Below are 17133 nucleotides of genomic sequence, written 5' to 3' on the forward strand. Positions count from 1 at the left end.
GCAAAGCCAGCGGCATCGGATCCCACTGGAGCTGGGGGGTTACAGGTGGCTGGGAGGTACTGAGGTGGGTGCTGAGAACTGCACTCAGGTACTCTCAAAAAGCAGTATGTACTCCTAAGTGCTGAGCCATCCCTCCAGTGCCCCTCTAGTAATAGTTATAGCTCTTCTAAACACAGCCTGTAACAGAAGTGCAATGTTAAGGTCTCCCATAAACCCTGACAACAAAGCTTTCAGCCCGTGCTGTGTAACTGTAACCACGTCACTTATTTCTTGGATGTACACACAACCACCATGCTGGGTTTCTTTTTCCAATACCTGGCGATTTGTTGCAATCAACATATCTGCTATTAATGTTTTCAAGACAGGTAACTAACACCTAGACATTAACAACCATGCACTGAGGGCGCCTACTAGCACAGGAAGCATACTCACTCTCCGGGTCCTGTTTGACAGCACTTTCTTTTCGAGGCAGTGTAGCTGTGATGGATTAGGTTGCAAGCATCAAAGACAAAGACAAGTTAATAAACTGCAATTTGCACAAACCATGCACAAGAGGCAGTTAGAGCTCTAGTTTAAAAGACACATGCAAAGAACTGTGAGCACTGACTAATGAGAGGTGCAAACACACGGAGAGTTGCTCTGTGACTGTTGAGAAACTATGAGAGACGTCTTACTACTCCTTTAGTGTGGGGCTTCTACTTAGATATTCAGGAAAAGTATCAGTGTTTAAACCCTCTTTAAATGAGTGGGATTGTTGTTGGCTTAGCTTGGGAAGTTGGTACACTTTCGTTTAAAAGAATGAATTCACAAGGCTTTGTTTCTTGAGAAAATGAAGCTCAAGTAATTTAATACAGTGAAGAATGAAGGGGTCGCTTTAGACATTAACAATCCTATATCTCCTGAAAGCCCCTGAAGGGAATCCCCACCACATTAATCTTTTACTTTATCTGTCAAAAATAATGCAAGTGGGCCTTTGAAGATAGCTTTAAAATGATAATCAAATATGCACTGGATTCCTTGGTAACTAGCCTGTGAATACAGAACTAGGTGGGGAGACAGCAGTCAGGAGCTGTGTGTGGAAGAGTAGTGCGAGGGGCAGACTAGCTAGGGAAGTCTGAATCTATCAGATATCTGACATTTTTTTTATTCTCAAACTCTACACCGTATGTATAGATCAACATTAGAGCCTAAACCATGAACCATTCTGAACTCAACTCAGAAGTTCAGGTGAAAGGTAAGAACCAAATCATAAACTGGGACTAAAGAATAAACGATAATCTAAAAGCTGCTTAAAAACAGAGAGCAATGTGTCAACTGGCACAGTGCCAGGCCACACCTGAGGCAAAGGCCCAAGTAGAGTTTTGTCCTGGTCATTCCCATGCTAGCACTGGGATGCCAGCTTCGGCCACCAGAAGTTCAAGGGGACGTGGAACAAGAAGGGCAGATATTAAAGTGGCGAACCCACAATGCAGCTAACTGTCCGCTAATGTGAACACTATTCCGGGGGCCCTGAGGTATCATTCTGTGGGCTCACCTTCCGAGAGCAAAGTCTATTTCAAAGTCTTTTTTAAGCAGACGACAATCATGACTAGTCACCAGTACTGCCCATTAATAATTTGGAACTCAAAACATCTAAATTCTTTCTCAGCAGCAGAGTCTCAGATAAAGTCTTAAATATCTTTAAGTAATCTCCAGTAGATGATAAACACAGGAGTAGTGGATCAGGGCCTCTGTTTACTGCTACACTTCCATTGCTTACAATGGACATTTATAAACATTTATTGAATTAATCTTCCGCCAACCCTTGAATCCAGCCTTGTATTCAACTACCTTTGGAATCAAAAATCTTAGTTTCATTGAGAAACAATAAGATGGTTTCGGACACCATTGTAAAGATTTTGTAATATTAAACAGGGGCACTACAATCATGTGACTATATATACAAAGGAACTAAAATCTTATGTATATTTTACAAATAACTTATTTGTTTCTTATAGTTAAGATACGTATTTCATATATGGTTATATGCCAAACCCAACAGCTGAAGTCCATGTGTAAGCACTACCTTGTCCCCAGCGACACCTGTAAAAATAACAGTCTCCTTTGCCTCTATCTCATTAAGTACATTTGGAGAAGAGGAATGGAAGAATCCATCAAAGTTTCAATGCCAGGAGGAAAACCCTACATCTCTGAGGATATCAAGGTAAATTATTCATCAAAAGAGGGAATAATTTATATAGAGATTTTTATCACAAAGAACAAATATTCTCTTGACATCATTAACCTATTTTGAATTTCTTGAAATGAATGATGCTAAAGATAAAATTAAGTTTCCAGAAAGGAAGAGGTGTCGCCATTCTGATGATGCCCACTGTGTCATGTTCTTCCGTTTGTAAGGTAAACTGTTACCAGCACCTATGCTGAAGGATCGCCAGAACAAGGACAATAAGAAGTTTCTATTTAAAGTGATAGCCTGAAGTCATTGAAAAGCTAACCTTCCAAACCCAGGGGTTCCAATTGTAATTATAGTTACTATTAGAGTTCATTTACACATAATCTGGATTATTGAAAAAAATCTCTTAGGAAAAATTTCAACCTACTTAATTGGGAATTTCTTAAGATGTGTGTTTAACTTGAATTTTACTTTTAAAATGTTAACAAGACAAATGCTGAGGGACCAACAAACTGCTGCTATCCCCTGAATTTAGTTTTTCTCTTGTATTTGATGACAAAATAACTGATACTCTAATCTTCTGTGATGAATTATCACAAATTACTCTCCTATCCATCAGCATTTAATAACTACAGATTTATCCTTTTGCTATGACATTGCTTTAAAATTATAAAAATGTATTTTAAATTGTATTATGTAAATTAAAATATTTTAACAAGATAATTTAAGAACTTAGAGTAAGAAAAGGCTTAAGCTTTAAGATGTGATGATAATATAAAGATACTATTACATTTTATTTAAGTTGTATTTTTATATTATTTATCTTAAAGTATATGCAACTTGTTTTGATATATGAAAAGAGATTTCTCAGCATAAAATGGCACATTAACAAGTGATGACAAATATACTTAATGAAACATTAAACACGTAACTGCATTAATAATATGCTCTTTGCCAAAAAAGGCATAACATATCCACAGTGAAACATCAACAAGATATAAACACATTGCTGTTTTAGAACAATTAGCCTTTAGGATGAGTTAGCATGTCTGTTTTCAAAAGCCTCCTGTCCCAAGACAGTATTTTACGAAAAGTAGCATAGCAAAGACAAATCCAAAGCACTTCAAAGTCTGGACCACAGTAATTAACACAGTGGCTAAAATTGTGACATCTAAGGGCAGTCTTCTCTGCCCCGAAGAACAGATGGGAGCAGGACCCAGCAATGTTCAACACTGCTGCCTGTTTCCTGCCATTGCTTAGGGCACAGGCTCATTTCAACAGTCAATGCTATACTCAGCATTCTAAAGGGACTCCAGAGACACCGAGGAGTACACGATGTAGCCCTTTAAGGCCAGGTTTGGATCTGAATAGGCACAGAACTCCATCCAAAGAGAACTCCAGAGATGGGTACATGCAAGAGCAGAACGTGGCCTCAGCACATCTTTTCTTAGCTTGATACTTTCACTGGCTTTTCTTTCAAACAATGTTTTTGTCCCTTTAAATATTAGGGAAAAAAAAAGCAATACGCTCCAAATATTTTGCTTTAGAAAATAAGGAACAATCACAAGAAAGATTTGGGTGACATTTCTGAATACCACAGGCAAGAGAGAAAATAAACATTTTTTTCTAAATTCAAAGCAGCCAGTGAGAAGTAAGAAGCCAGGAATGACTTTTAGTTCTTTCTCTGTGGAGAGCAATGACTGGCCCCCACCTGCAAAGGTCTTGGGGATCAGAAACCACACTCCCAGCAGTCTCTTGCCTAATCCCTTCTCTGCCAGGCTGCACTTAACTTTCTCACCTCTGCTTTCCCTAGCAACAGTGACCTCCAATCACAGCGTGAATGCCCAACTGCTGCTGGACTGATACACTATATAGTTTTAGCTTGTGAAAAAAATATGGACAGATACACATTTCTTTTCAAATACACTTTCTTTGAAACACCTGTAAATCAAATATATTAGCTAGCCCTCCTCTTTTTTTAACTCTATTGTGTTTTCTCCTGCCTTGTTTAAAGCCTTGGAGTTACCATTCAGTAAGTAAGACTACTTCAAAAGCGGACACTGAGCCCACGCTAGGCTTACCAAACTTCTTGCTTTCTTTAGTGGTGCCAGTCATCTTGATCTTTGCAACTTCAAAGAAATCTTTGATTTCTCTTTCATATAGTCGGGATAAATAATCCATGTAATTCTTAAAATAAATGAAATACGTAGTTATTAGTAAACTAACAGTTTTCTCCTTAATCGTTCATTTAAATCCTTCATGCTTGTAAAACCTTAGTGTATTTCAGAGAATATAAAAAGTTAGGCTATTTTCTGTCTTGAGAAAGAAACAAAGCAGACTGAATAGGTGAGGAAGCATATCATTAAAATTTACAGAAACGCCAAGTCAAGCAATCACACTTCTATTTCCATGGTTACTCATTGCCTTGGTACATTCAAAGTTACCCTCTTGTAGGAAAAAACTACCCTCTGAGCAGAGAATGATCCATAAGTCACCACTAGGTTGGCACTCATCTTATTTCTTCACTTTAAACTACATTCATGAATAATGCATAGTATGTAAAGATTAAGACAATCCTCTGAGAACACAATTAGACAAAAAGCTTATTGATTACTTATTTGAATAGTCACTAGGGAACAAAGCACTTGTTTGCATGAAACTCTTAAGAAGATGTATTTAATTATTTAAAATATTAATCTCCTAAAACTTCAAAAGGGAAGGAATTTGAGTACAATAAATATTTTTACTTAACACACCTCCAAATCAGAATTCTCTTGATAAAACAAAACAGAATAATGTAACAGAAGAATTGCATAACACTCAAAAGACCCATTTGAGGAGCAAAAAGAATCATACCAACACTAGCAAGCCAGATCAGATGCACATGGACACTTCAGGGGATAAACATTTGTTTTTGAAAAGTATTTTTGTGCATCCACAATGCTTGTGTTTGTATAGGGGTGGGGCGGAGGCTGAGAGTGGGAGAGCTGGTAGAAGTCAGAAGGTAAGTATGAGAGTTGGTTCTCTTCCTCTGTGTGGGTCCTGGGAACTGAACTCAACTCAGGCTATTGGGATTGGCAGCAGGCACCTTTACTAGCTGAGCTGTTTCTCCAGTCCTTAAAAGGCTTTTAAAATTATGGTTTGAATACATTTTACCAGATTCATCTTCCCTTTTTAAAAATCTCAGTTTATGAATGGTAAGGTCCTATTGCTGAAGACAACACTTAACACTGGACACAGTTAAGTATAGCTGGTGCCTAACTAGAGCCTCACACCTACTGATGAGTGTTCATGGTACTGGAAGGTACTCTGCATACTATCAGAGGAGAAAGGTAAACACCAGCCCAGCTACAAACCCTATACAAAAATCAACAGAAAACAAAAAACAATCCCTAAAAACTGTAACAGAAAACCAAAGAAGAGGAAGGGTCTGAAGAGAGCACAACAGGGTGGGGTAGGGTGGGGTTCAAACCCAGGGTTTGCTAGTTCCTGAGGAGTGAAACAGAAGAAACTGAACTAATTCAAAACCAGAAAGAAAGCTAGTAGGAAGATGTGACTAGGAAGATGCGACAAGTGAATTGGGAGGGGAAAAAGTGAGCCAAACAAACAACAAAACAACAAGAAGACTCACCTCAGCTTAGAAACAGGGAGCCAGATTTTACTTTAAATGGGCAAAGGTACTTCAAAGAGAAGACATATGTGGACTGATATTAAAAAATATGCTGCCATCAAATATTAACCTCAACACATGGCTAGGAACACAACCAGTCTTTTGTTGGCCTCTCTACCTATCTCTCTGCCTCCCCTGAAGCACAAATTTATGGTAGCTGCTAGGGGTTGCTTTTTAAAAAAAGTTTAAAAAAGGAAAGCTTAAAAAGGAATCTTAGACACAAAAGAACTGAGTTAAGCATGGTTTGGTAGTGGCATTTTCTTGGGTGGGCTCTGTTAGAAGGAAGCAGAAAAGAGAGGTTTTCCTGATTCAGCAGTAGCAGAAAAAAAAGTTGTGCTGTTTTGAAACTACGGCTTCCTGGGCCGTCCATGAACTCTGACAAGGTTCGGCTATGGAGCATTTAAAGGGGTTTGTGAATAGAGTGCTACAGCTTGATGATTAGCAACGTAGACCAGCTGTGTGCCTAAAAACGGGGCAATGTACATAGCTCTCAGAGGCAGCGAACAGCTCTGCTATGCTGGACTGGGTGGAGCAAGCAGACAGTACCATATTTCCCCAAGCGATGCCGCCACTTAAGTTCATAAGAAGGGCTTAGCATTTTAAGAAGCACTTCTGGTCAGAAAAAGGATTACAGATATGCAATAAAGACAAATCCAGAAAAAAAAAGGACCTCTAAATGGGTCACAGTGTTGGATAATGTACATAGGCATGGGAGAGAGAAGAAAGAGTATAAAGAGTTATAAAAAGAAATGAATGGTTTAAAAAAAAACAGTCTTTAAAGAGACAGAGTACAGAAAAGTAATAGAGTAAAAACAAATATGCCATGTAAAGATGAAATATGAACAGAGTCTGGGTTATGTATATTATTGTGTTTTCTTTGAATTTTTTGACTGTAAAGGAGCTAAGTAACCAACATATATACTTCAAAGGTATCTTGTCTTTAAAATATGGGTCTAAGGATTTGCTGCTTTGGAAAAGTAGTTCTTTCATTTTCACAGAGGATGAGGACCTATGAAATCCTTCCAGACTAATGCGGTTTGATGGACCAAGATCCACTGAAAGGTTGCCATAAACATCCTTCAAAATTACTTCATTCAACAAAAAGCAGGAAGCAGTCTGGAGAGAACTACAACTAAATTCCCAAATATTGCTTATAAATGTCTGTTTACATTTAAAGCTGGATATGATATAAATACTTTGCATTAGTAAGGATCTTGATCTATTGATACAGTTTAAGATCAGTTTTGTTTTATGTATATTTCTGCTCTTGATTATGACATTGTGTCTGTGAAGCTCATTTAAAAATGTAATGTATAATTAAGAAATACAGGTTGATAAAGAGTCATCTATAATAGTCAAGCTTCTAGTCATGTTAGTTAGGTTTCTAGATATATAAAGATATAGTTCAGTTAGATGGGTATTCTCCAAATCTTTCAGAGACCTTCAGAATATGGCACTTAAAATGTTTAAATTATTAACTTAAGACTTTTCATGACAATGAGACACATCTGTTCCTAGCTGCACCAACCTATTTCAAGAGGAAGCTGGGCATCAAAAAGGCTCCTTATGGAGCTGTTTAGTCATTTGGGCAAAAAACTGCTCTTGCTTGGACTGCTTGATGGTATACTGTATGGACTGGACATGCAGGACTCATAGAGAAACGACTGCTGAACTTGCCTAAAGGTGAGACCGTCCTTCAGGTTTCCTATTTCATGAAAGAATCTGCCAGACATTCTGCAGGATACAGAAGAAAGTGACTGACAAACTGCCAATATAGGTGGAACTGTCTTTGAAATTTCCTGCTTCATGGAAAAGTCTGCCAGATACTATGGGAGAGTAGGCTAAAGCTGGATGTCCCAATGGTACAGAATAACTTTGGGTGACTGTCCAGGCAATAAGATATCTGTCATTTCTAGAGTTTTGGAAATTTCTTACAATGCACTTCCTGTTTACTTAGGTAATATTATATCCTTCTAGAGTCTTTGATGGAGTTGAAGAACTTATAGTTATAATTATAGTTTTCCTTAGTTATGATAAAAGACAAAGTAGATATAAATATTGTAACTGTAATTTTTGCTTGATACCTATTTTGTTATATGTAATTTTACTATGTTAAAGTTAAAATCTTCCTTTTTTATTTAAACAGAAAAGGGGAGGTAATGTGGGATTCCCCTCTGTATGCTGTGAATATGATTAGTTAATTAATAAAAAAACTGGCTTGGACTGTTAGGGTAAAGTAGAGCTAGGCAGGGAAAACTAAACTGAATGCTGGGAGAAAGTAGGTGGAGTCAAAGAGAAGTCATATAGCCCTGCCAGAGATAGACACCAGGCGGAAATTTACCTGGTAAACCACAGCTATGTAGTGATACACAGATTAATAGAATTGGGTTAAATTAATATGTAGGAGCTAGTCAATAAGAAGCTAGAGCTAATGACCAAGCAGTGATTTAATTAATATAGTTTTTGTGTGGTTATTTCGGGAGTCTGGGCAACTGGGAAACAAACAAGCAGCCTCCTTACTACAATAAACAGATACTTTTTTTTAAACAGATACTTTTTTAAAAAATTAAAAATAGATGTATTCATTTAAGTGTATTTTTTCCTGTATTCATGTCTGTGCATCATGTACATGCCTGGTTCTTTTAATCCAAGTAAATAACTGAGCACTCAGAAGTCCAACTGTCTTTTGCTCTGTTAAAAACATACTTCAGTTTTATGTTAAGGAGCTTAAAATACAATCTAAGACTATACTGTAGACCCAGTGAATAACTGACATCAAATCCATACCTTTGTTAGTCCTTCATATTTTCCATAATCTGTACTCTTTAGCCACTCCATCAGCTTGGCATATCGGAGCAAGTCTCTATGAAATGGATGATGATTGGGTAGAGTCAGTTCAGCAGAATGCTGAGCAAGAGTTGAACTCTGATCATGACCCTAGAGGGAGTAAATAAGTAATTAATATGATGGAAAGTTCAAGAGAACACTGTTACAATAGAAAATTTGAGATGATAACCAAATGTAGTCAAGTAATACCAAGCAAATCAGAAAAATAAAAACCATGCACTTACTTGTCGACTTTTACCGTCGTGTGTATTCACGGAAAACTACCACCATTAATACTCACGAGCATGCCTGGGTGGCACTCACTCCATCTTTCTAAAGAGTTGAGAGAGTTGAGTAAAGCTTGCCTCTCTCCATCACTTTACAGTATATTAAGAAATGAATTTCTTGATACAGACTGTATTATAAGAAACACACCAAAGGAAGTCATCTAAAACAAACTGTCCACTTTTCTTAATGAGATTCCTACCAGAAGCTCTATTTTTTTCAACAGATAAAAATGTAAGATATGAAATTTTAAAGTTAGTAAGGACTATAGATGGTTATATCTTGGTCTTTCCATGATAATCCCTAATGACAATGTTAATTCCAATTTTTCCATTAAAGTGATGTGTAAGTCAAACGACCACATATGACTATTTTAAGCCTTGACAATTTATGTGAATAAATTAGTAATAAACAGATCATGTGTCTTGACTTTTGCTTTAGAAAAATACAGACTGCTAGATTATTGGCTTATTAACCCTATTTTCTAGAAGAACCCAAGGTTCAGGGTATTAAGTAACTTGCTCAGGTCACATAGGGCAAAAGCCATAACTGGAACCATGTCTAACTTCTGTCTTCCTTTGAAAACATTCAAACAAAAGCATTTAGCCAGAATCAAACGCTGCAACTGCTGTGTAGCTGTGTATAGAGATGAATGAGCATCTCTCTATAAATGAAACACCTCAGCCTTTTATTGGACAATTTAGCTCTTTCTTGCTATTCAGTCAACATCTGTGGAGAGGAAAGCCAATGCCAAAAAGATGAGGAAGTTGCAAGACTAGATTGTCCTTGAAATAGAATTTTCCAGCAAGCAAGCAATGACCAACACTGCTGAACCTGGAAGTGTAGCATCTATGGTACCTTTGTTTTCTATGTGCAGTTCTGTAGAGATGTTCTGTAATGTAACGGTATATTAAGGTTGAAAACCGTACATTGGTCTGGGAACAGTTACTTGAAGTCACTCCATTCATTTTAGTTGCCTACTCACAGACTATCAGTATTTTACAGAAATCATTAAATTTACAAAAGCTGCTGAATCAAGTAAAGGAGTTGAATGATTAACTTCTTCGTAAAACCACCTAAATGTACTACTAGTTAAAATACAATGGTTTGATAAGCACCCTGAGCTAAAAGAATTAAAATTATTTTAATTTGAAGGATTTGTCATTTCTAATTTACACGCTTTATTATGTATGTCATTGGTCTGTTCCCAGACCAATGTACGGTTTTCAACGTTAATATACCATTACATTACAGAACATCTCTACAGAACTGCACATAGAAAACAAAGGTACCATAAATGCTACACTTCCAGGTTCAGCAGTGTCTCCCTGGATCTCTTACCTACTGTGCTGATGGAGAAGAGGGTGTCCTACTTGACAAACGTTCCAAACACTGTTACCGAGCAACGTCACATTTGCTTTCATTGCACAAAGCATTCTTCTTCATTAACTCTTCCCAATGACTCAAGACACAAAATGATGTTTTCTACAACTTTCTATTTACTCAGTCTATTACATATTAAGTTACATTATTTCAGGTTGAGAAAGCTTTTAAATCATTAAAAGTCTCTTTTGGAGAGTGGAAGAATTAATCATCAACAATGTGCAGAGGGCCATGCAGTTTACAAAGCTCTTTGCATATGTCACTATGCTAATTTTCCCAGCATTACCATGTCACAAACACCTGGGAAACTGGCATTTCACATACCGACTATCAATCCTTTAATTATTACTGTCAAGATAGACTGTTATTAAAAGATTTACATTTGGATAAATGATTCCAGAATAATAGGTAATTGTAAAATTGTTTGAGTTGCTTAATTCAATCAATAACATAAAATTATCACAGGCAAAACACTAAGTATAAAGAAATTTGTCCTTCATATACTTAAAAACATTAATTTTTAAAGTTTCTCTTATACCTAATCATAGATTACCAACAATTACAGGATTACTGAATGCTCACTGCTGAGGTAGTTTTTATATATAAATTTGAATCCTTACACTAATCTTTTAATGTAGTTCTCATCTAATAAAATGGCAACTCTGTGATTAACATAATTCACAGGGTATTCAAATTAAGAAACATTATAAAAGCTTGGTGAGTAGCTGGGTGGTGGTGGCACACACCTTTAATCCCAGCACTTGGGAGGCAGAAGCAAGTGGATCTCTGTGAGTTTGAGGCCAGCCTGGTCTACAAGATCTAGTTCCAGGACAGGCTCCAAAGCTACAGAGAAACCCTGTCTCAAAAACAAACAATCAAAAACAAAACTTAGTGAGCTACAAAATTTTACCAACATATATATGTAATTTATATATATATATATGTAATATATATATATATATATATATATATGTAATTTTTGTTTTCGAAACATGGTCTCACCATGCAGTCTTGACTAGCCTGGAACTATCTATGTAGACCAGACTGGCCTCAAACTCATAGATATTTGCCTGCCTCTACTTCCCAAGTACTGGGATTAAAGGTGTGCACCACCACATCCAGCTAAATACTAGAATTTTTAATTAAAGGTAACATGGTGCACCTTACTAGAGCCAACACTGGTCTAAGTGAGGCAGATACTTTTATTATCTCTGCTATTAAATGAGGCAACTAAATGGGAAGTGGCAGGGGTGCATCATAGCACGCTAGTTAAAAGCTCCCGGCTCTCCTGTCGCCTTGTCCTGGACGGAAATCTCCATGTTCTTTAGCCCCTTCCCAGCGTACTGATGACTAAGTTTAACACAGAGACAATCTCTTTCTTGTACTTGAGACATCCTTTCCCACCTTCGGCAACACATCACAGGCCGCTGCAACACTGTTTTTTTTTTTTTATTATGCATCACTCACATGTTAACAGTACATATTAGATTTTCAGAAATGAGAAGCATTCACTTTAAACAAAGCCATTAGTTTACAAGGCAAAGAAGCACCACACAGAATGAGTAACCGCATATTACAGTCAATAGTTAAGGATGCAAAAAGACCACTGTTTGCTGACTGTCTTTTTTGATGCCATCTACACATGTGGATAACATCACTGTCAAGAGCATTCAAAATAATAAACTAAGAAAAATAGGAGTTTCCTATGTGAGTTTCAGTTGATTCCTTCTTGATACTTTGCAGGCCCAGTGAAATGAGAGTCTGCCCTGATTTCCCCTCCCAGGCTTAGTGAGGTGGTCTTCGTCGATGTTTGCACAGCACCACCATCACAGCTGCCATTCCCAAGTGTCGTCTGTCTCTCCCTAGATAGACTTTGAGCTTCTCACAGACAGAATGAGAAGCATTTATTCCAAAGATCCCAATGCAAAGTCTAATATGCACCTCAACCACCAAGCAATTACTAAAAAATCAAAAAAATGAGAGAAATGGAGAAAGGCAAGCAGAATAAGGTTAAAGCCTTTTTGGCAAAATAGGATATTTTAAAACTATTACAAATATAGTTAATGGGTAGCTTAAATCAGTAAGTTAAGCTGTAAGCATAAAATTCTGCTGCTAACTTTAGCAAAATTTATATATATTTATGGAAAAAAAAGTCAGAGATGCTTGAGCCAGTTTGATGTACTCACAGGAACCGAAAGAAAGTAGGACCTGCTATAGAGCTGAAGGAGGGCCTGAGTAAACTAGTCGGGAATAAAATATAATAAGACAATTGTTTTAGAATACTGCAAAAAGAAGCCAATGTTTCCAGAGAAAACGCACTGATTATTAAGATTTCTCCTTATTTTTCTGTTCAGTATGTCTAATAAAGTAAAAGACAAAAGAACCCCACAAGAACCTAAGTATATTAACTATTAAAATACCTTCTGCTCAAATCCCTCTATAAGGTGCCCTTGGCATTATTAAACTATTGCTGCCATGTCATTAATTATAAAACCTTTTTCCATTAAAAAAGATGCAGTTTGTAACATGGAGACTGAATCAACCAAAATTCACAGTTGCTCTAGTTTCCTACATGTACACAATGGGTTCAACCACACAGAACTATGACACATTGAAAATAATATGTCAGATCTGATTCTCACCTGTAAACACCAAAAAATACAAGAGGCTCAACAGCAACACAGACCTGCCATTGCATATGTAACTAATGAATGCCGTTATCTATCTGGTTCCTAGAGCCAGTTTCAGCTGAAAGGAACTTGATATCTGTGCAAAGGGTTACCTGTAGTCCAAAGTACTTCTATGAGGAACTAGGCACAGATTTCAGAATCTTACAATCATTGAAAGGTATAAAGAAATATATTATAGCCCCAAATGAACACATTAAAAATTTTTATGGAAATTTAGGTTTAGGGCAACATATAAATGACCTATGGAAACATGTTAGTTCATAGTAAATTAAAATTACCTGTTGAACAAAAACATTGTTGAGATGACTGGCCAGTCTTCGGGCAAAATGCTCCCTCAAGTCACTGAAGCGCTGCTGCTGCTGCTTGACGGCCAGGAGCATGTCGTGGCCTGCATCAGAACAACAGTCCTTCACTGACTCAGTAGGGTGAAGAGTCCCTCCATGTTTACCGAGAAATGCCATGCCAGTGTGCATGGAGGTCAGAGAACAAGCTCGTGGAGCCCATCCTCAGCCTTACCTTTACATGAGTTCCAGTCATCCATCTCGGGTCACCAAATTGTGCAGCAAACATCTCTTCTTCGTGGACTATCTAGCATGTGCTGGTCTTCCCTCCATGCCTAGTGAATTTTCTCCCCCCCAACTCCCCGAGTACCAAGAAGAGCCCTGTGCATGTTAGGCAAATAGTCTCCCACTAAGCTGCAGCTCAAATCTGTATTATTCTAATGATACTCACACTTAAGTCTTGAAGAATCTAAATCTTTAATGGCTTTTTTATTTGCTTTATAAGATTTGAGGACAAAAATAATACAACACACTGTTTCTTCTTTGGTATCACCTGGCAACCACTAGAAACATGAATTTCAGGACTTCAGCTTGACCAACAAATGCGGGGCTATGCCTGGTAATGTTTATTAAGTCCTCTAGCTGATCTGAATACACATTCATGTTTTAGAAACATTGCCTAGGAAAACCGTATCCTCTCTGGCATATCTTAATGGTACTTGTGCTTGCTTTTAATAAGAAAGAGCTAAAGATCATGGTAGGGCAGCAAGATGAATCCTCAGGTAAAGGTGCTTGCCACACAAACCAGATGAGCTGAGGTCAATCCCCAGAACACACGTAAAAGTGGAAGAAGAGAAGTGAATCTACAAAGATGTCTGGCCTCAATATGCTACATTTGTGCACATCCTGCACACACACAACAATAATACAAGTACATTTTAAGCAGGATTATGGTGAGAGCGCTGCATGGCAGTGCGTGCCTGTACTCTCAGCACTTGGGAAGCAGGGTGATTATGGGCTTGAGACCAGCCTTGGCTATTTAGTGAGATATTAACCCAAAACTGAACAAAATAAAAACTAGACAGTCACACACTAAATTTGTAAAGGTAAAGATATTAGAGTCAATGATGTTCAATTAGAAGGAACTGAAATGAATATGTTCTAGTATTAATAGAAATAAATTCGTTGGGGAATCTGTGAAACTAATTTACACAGCTAGTAAATTAACCCTTAATCACTTAGCCCAAGTTATTTCTACCAAGTCAAAGCATTTTCTTCAAGTTCCAGTGCTGGTCTCAGCTTTTGATCAGATCTTATCACGGCTTCTGAACACACCTGGTCGAAGAGCGACATTCATGCACTGCAGAAGGGCATCAGCAGCGTTGGTGCAGGCCTCAATGCCTCGGGAAGAAGCAAGATCCCCTTCCTGAAGGGCCTTTATGTGACCTTTGGCCAAGTCCATGTGGTTCTGGAATACATTCAAACACACCACTTGCACATGTAATTGTGGGGAAAATACAGGCAGGGTGCTATTGAGCCCTACCACCCAGTCTGGACCGTCTTTAAATCCTGATCCCACAAGGTTTATAAGTGAGTTTTACACATGATCATGACTTCCTGGGTGTGCTCTGTGGGTAATCTATGAGATGCTCACCACGAGGAACTCTATCTCGGACAGGAGCTTCACGTTATTCGTGTTGCTGAGATGAATCAGGTGGTTGCTTTCAGAGATCTGGTCCATTTGCTCTTTCACACTTTGGAGCATTTCCTCGTAACTGCTCAGTTTCAACTCAATCTGATCCACCTCCTTTAGGGCCTCATCCAGCAACTGCATCAGGGTATTCACCTGCTTTTCAGAGGCCATGATTGACTGAATGTTAGCCTACAAAGAGAAAAGAAAACACAAAGGTGCATCTTGTTTAAACGTGCAAAGGAAGCACAAAGGGGAAACACTGCCAGGTCTCTTTGCATCTGGTCAATTAGCTCCCGCTTCCCTTTCCCACAGTGCTTTGTGAAGGCTTACTTGTCTCTGTACTAAGGTTTGAGACTGTGTCTCAGAAACTGTGCAGGGAAATCAGAGGGCTCTGCTCTAAAGCCCTTTAGTGGCAAGCCCCAGATCCTTCTTACCACACTGACTCGGCTCACTTGCTAAATGATTCACTTATTCTAATTTATACTTATTGGTGTTTTTGTTTTACAAACAATGAAAATGTTCTCCTTTGGCAATGTTATTCAGAGGCTAGGGAAATTAATCCCTCAGATGGTACCTGGTTGTCTACTTTTCTTCATCTCCCATTGTATATTAAGGACATTCCAAAATCTAAAACCTTAATCAAACGTCTTCACTGGAAATGGTTTTTATCATGTGCATACGTGCGTATACACATCTGCAGGTATATGTGTGAGCGTGAACCCCAAATGGAGGATGTCTTCCTTAATTGCTCTTCCTCTGTTTTTGTTTGTTTGTTTGTTTGTTTGTTTTTTTCGAGACAGGGTTTCTCTGTAGCTTTGGTGCCCGTCCTGGAACTAGCTCTTGTAGACCAGGCTGGCCTCGAACTCACAGAGATCTGCCTGTCTCTGCCTCCCGAGTGCTGGGATTAGAGGCGTGTGCCACCACCGCCTGGCTTCTTCCTCTTATTATTAAGACAGGGTCTCTCACCTGAACCCAAAGCTCCCCGAATGTCTAGTCAGCTTTCCCCAGGAACCCCCTATCTCTGACTCACAATAGTTGGGAGTACAGAAGAGCTACTATGCCCACCAAGTATTTACTTGGGTTCTCGGGATCTGAACTCTGGTCCTCAAGCTAGAGTGCCAAGCGCTTTAGCTACTGAACCATCTCCTCACTACCTGGCTCTATCTTCTGAACAAAAAGAATAGAGCTCGGTGACAGCTGGCAATAAGCTTACAAATACAACAGCATTCTCCCTGTGAAAGCTGAAATGGCGAGGCAGAAAACACAGCGCCACCAGCCTCTGCAACCCACCATGCACCACTCACTCCCAGCATGAGGCGTTCTTACCCCATCGAGCACTTGCAGCTCTCTGGACAACTTCTCCGCAAAGGCTTCGGCATTAGAGATTGCACACTCGCAGCCTTCCATCATTATTTCAATGTCCTGCTCTTCTCTTGCATTTAACTCCTGGTACTCATCCACGGCTTCTTCATCCCCTCCTGTTACACTCTGATTCTCCCCGCTTGGAACAGATTCTTAAAGAAGGTAAAAATGTAATGAAAGCAAGTCATCAGAAAACGGGAAGAACTGTAACATGGTACTTAAAAGGCATAGCTAGTTAAGACTGATTATAAGCACAAGCCACACTTAGTGGTTGAAGAATAGAAAAGAATGATTCAGAATATATGAAAAAAGTCTCCAACCTTATTTTCATACAGAATCACAATGTTACTGAAGCGAGGTCCTAAGAGCATCAGAAAGCATGCAGTCTAGTATGCTCACTGACCTACAAGTGGTAAAATGGGCTTTAGTCAAAATCTCTCAAAACAGAATTCCACTAAGACGGACAGCATGAAGAATGAACCTGATGGCTGCTGCTCTAACAGAACAGCGGTGATGAATTGTGAAACAACAGTTCTTTCCTTCCTTCCTGGGTAGCATTTCCCCTTGTTTTTGCTATTTTCATCTCTCTCTCTGTCTCTCTCTCTCTCTCTCTCACCCACAAACACCTTTCAAATAACTTTTCATTGAAGTGAGAGGCATGTGTATTATCCACAAAAAATAGCAAATATTGAAAATACTGACTGCATTTTCTATTTGTTGTTATTGTTTAAAAACTTCGCATGCCTAGATGAAACAGCTAAAGACAGACT

General features: G+C 38.4%; 1 protein-coding gene across 7 annotated transcripts in view; it reads right to left on the reverse strand.

The window, feature by feature from the left end:
• Nucleotides 1-17133, reverse strand: part of Exoc1 (exocyst complex component 1) — a 37501-nt gene that overhangs the window by 12550 nt on the left and 7818 nt on the right. For 2 of the 7 annotated variants that reach the window (XM_041671530.1, XM_041671529.1), the window contains 8 exons: nucleotides 16328-16515; nucleotides 14963-15190; nucleotides 14644-14776; nucleotides 13306-13415; nucleotides 12524-12577; nucleotides 8631-8780; nucleotides 4255-4360; nucleotides 433-477 (listed from right to left, as the gene is read on the reverse strand). In XM_041671530.1, the coding sequence (XP_041527464.1) occupies nucleotides 433-477; nucleotides 4255-4360; nucleotides 8631-8780; nucleotides 12524-12577; nucleotides 13306-13415; nucleotides 14644-14776; nucleotides 14963-15190; nucleotides 16328-16515 (1014 nt within the window). The remainder of the gene's footprint in view (nucleotides 1-432; nucleotides 478-4254; nucleotides 4361-8630; nucleotides 8781-12523; nucleotides 12578-13305; nucleotides 13416-14643; nucleotides 14777-14962; nucleotides 15191-16327; nucleotides 16516-17133) is intronic. The other 5 variants (XM_041671533.1, XM_041671532.1, XM_041671535.1 and 2 more) reach the window with 3 other exon arrangements.

This window comes from Microtus oregoni, unplaced genomic scaffold (assembly GCF_018167655.1).
Source record: "Microtus oregoni isolate MIOR12 unplaced genomic scaffold, Mior012 000021F_ref0000039, whole genome shotgun sequence".
NCBI lineage: Eukaryota > Metazoa > Chordata > Mammalia > Rodentia > Cricetidae > Microtus > Microtus oregoni.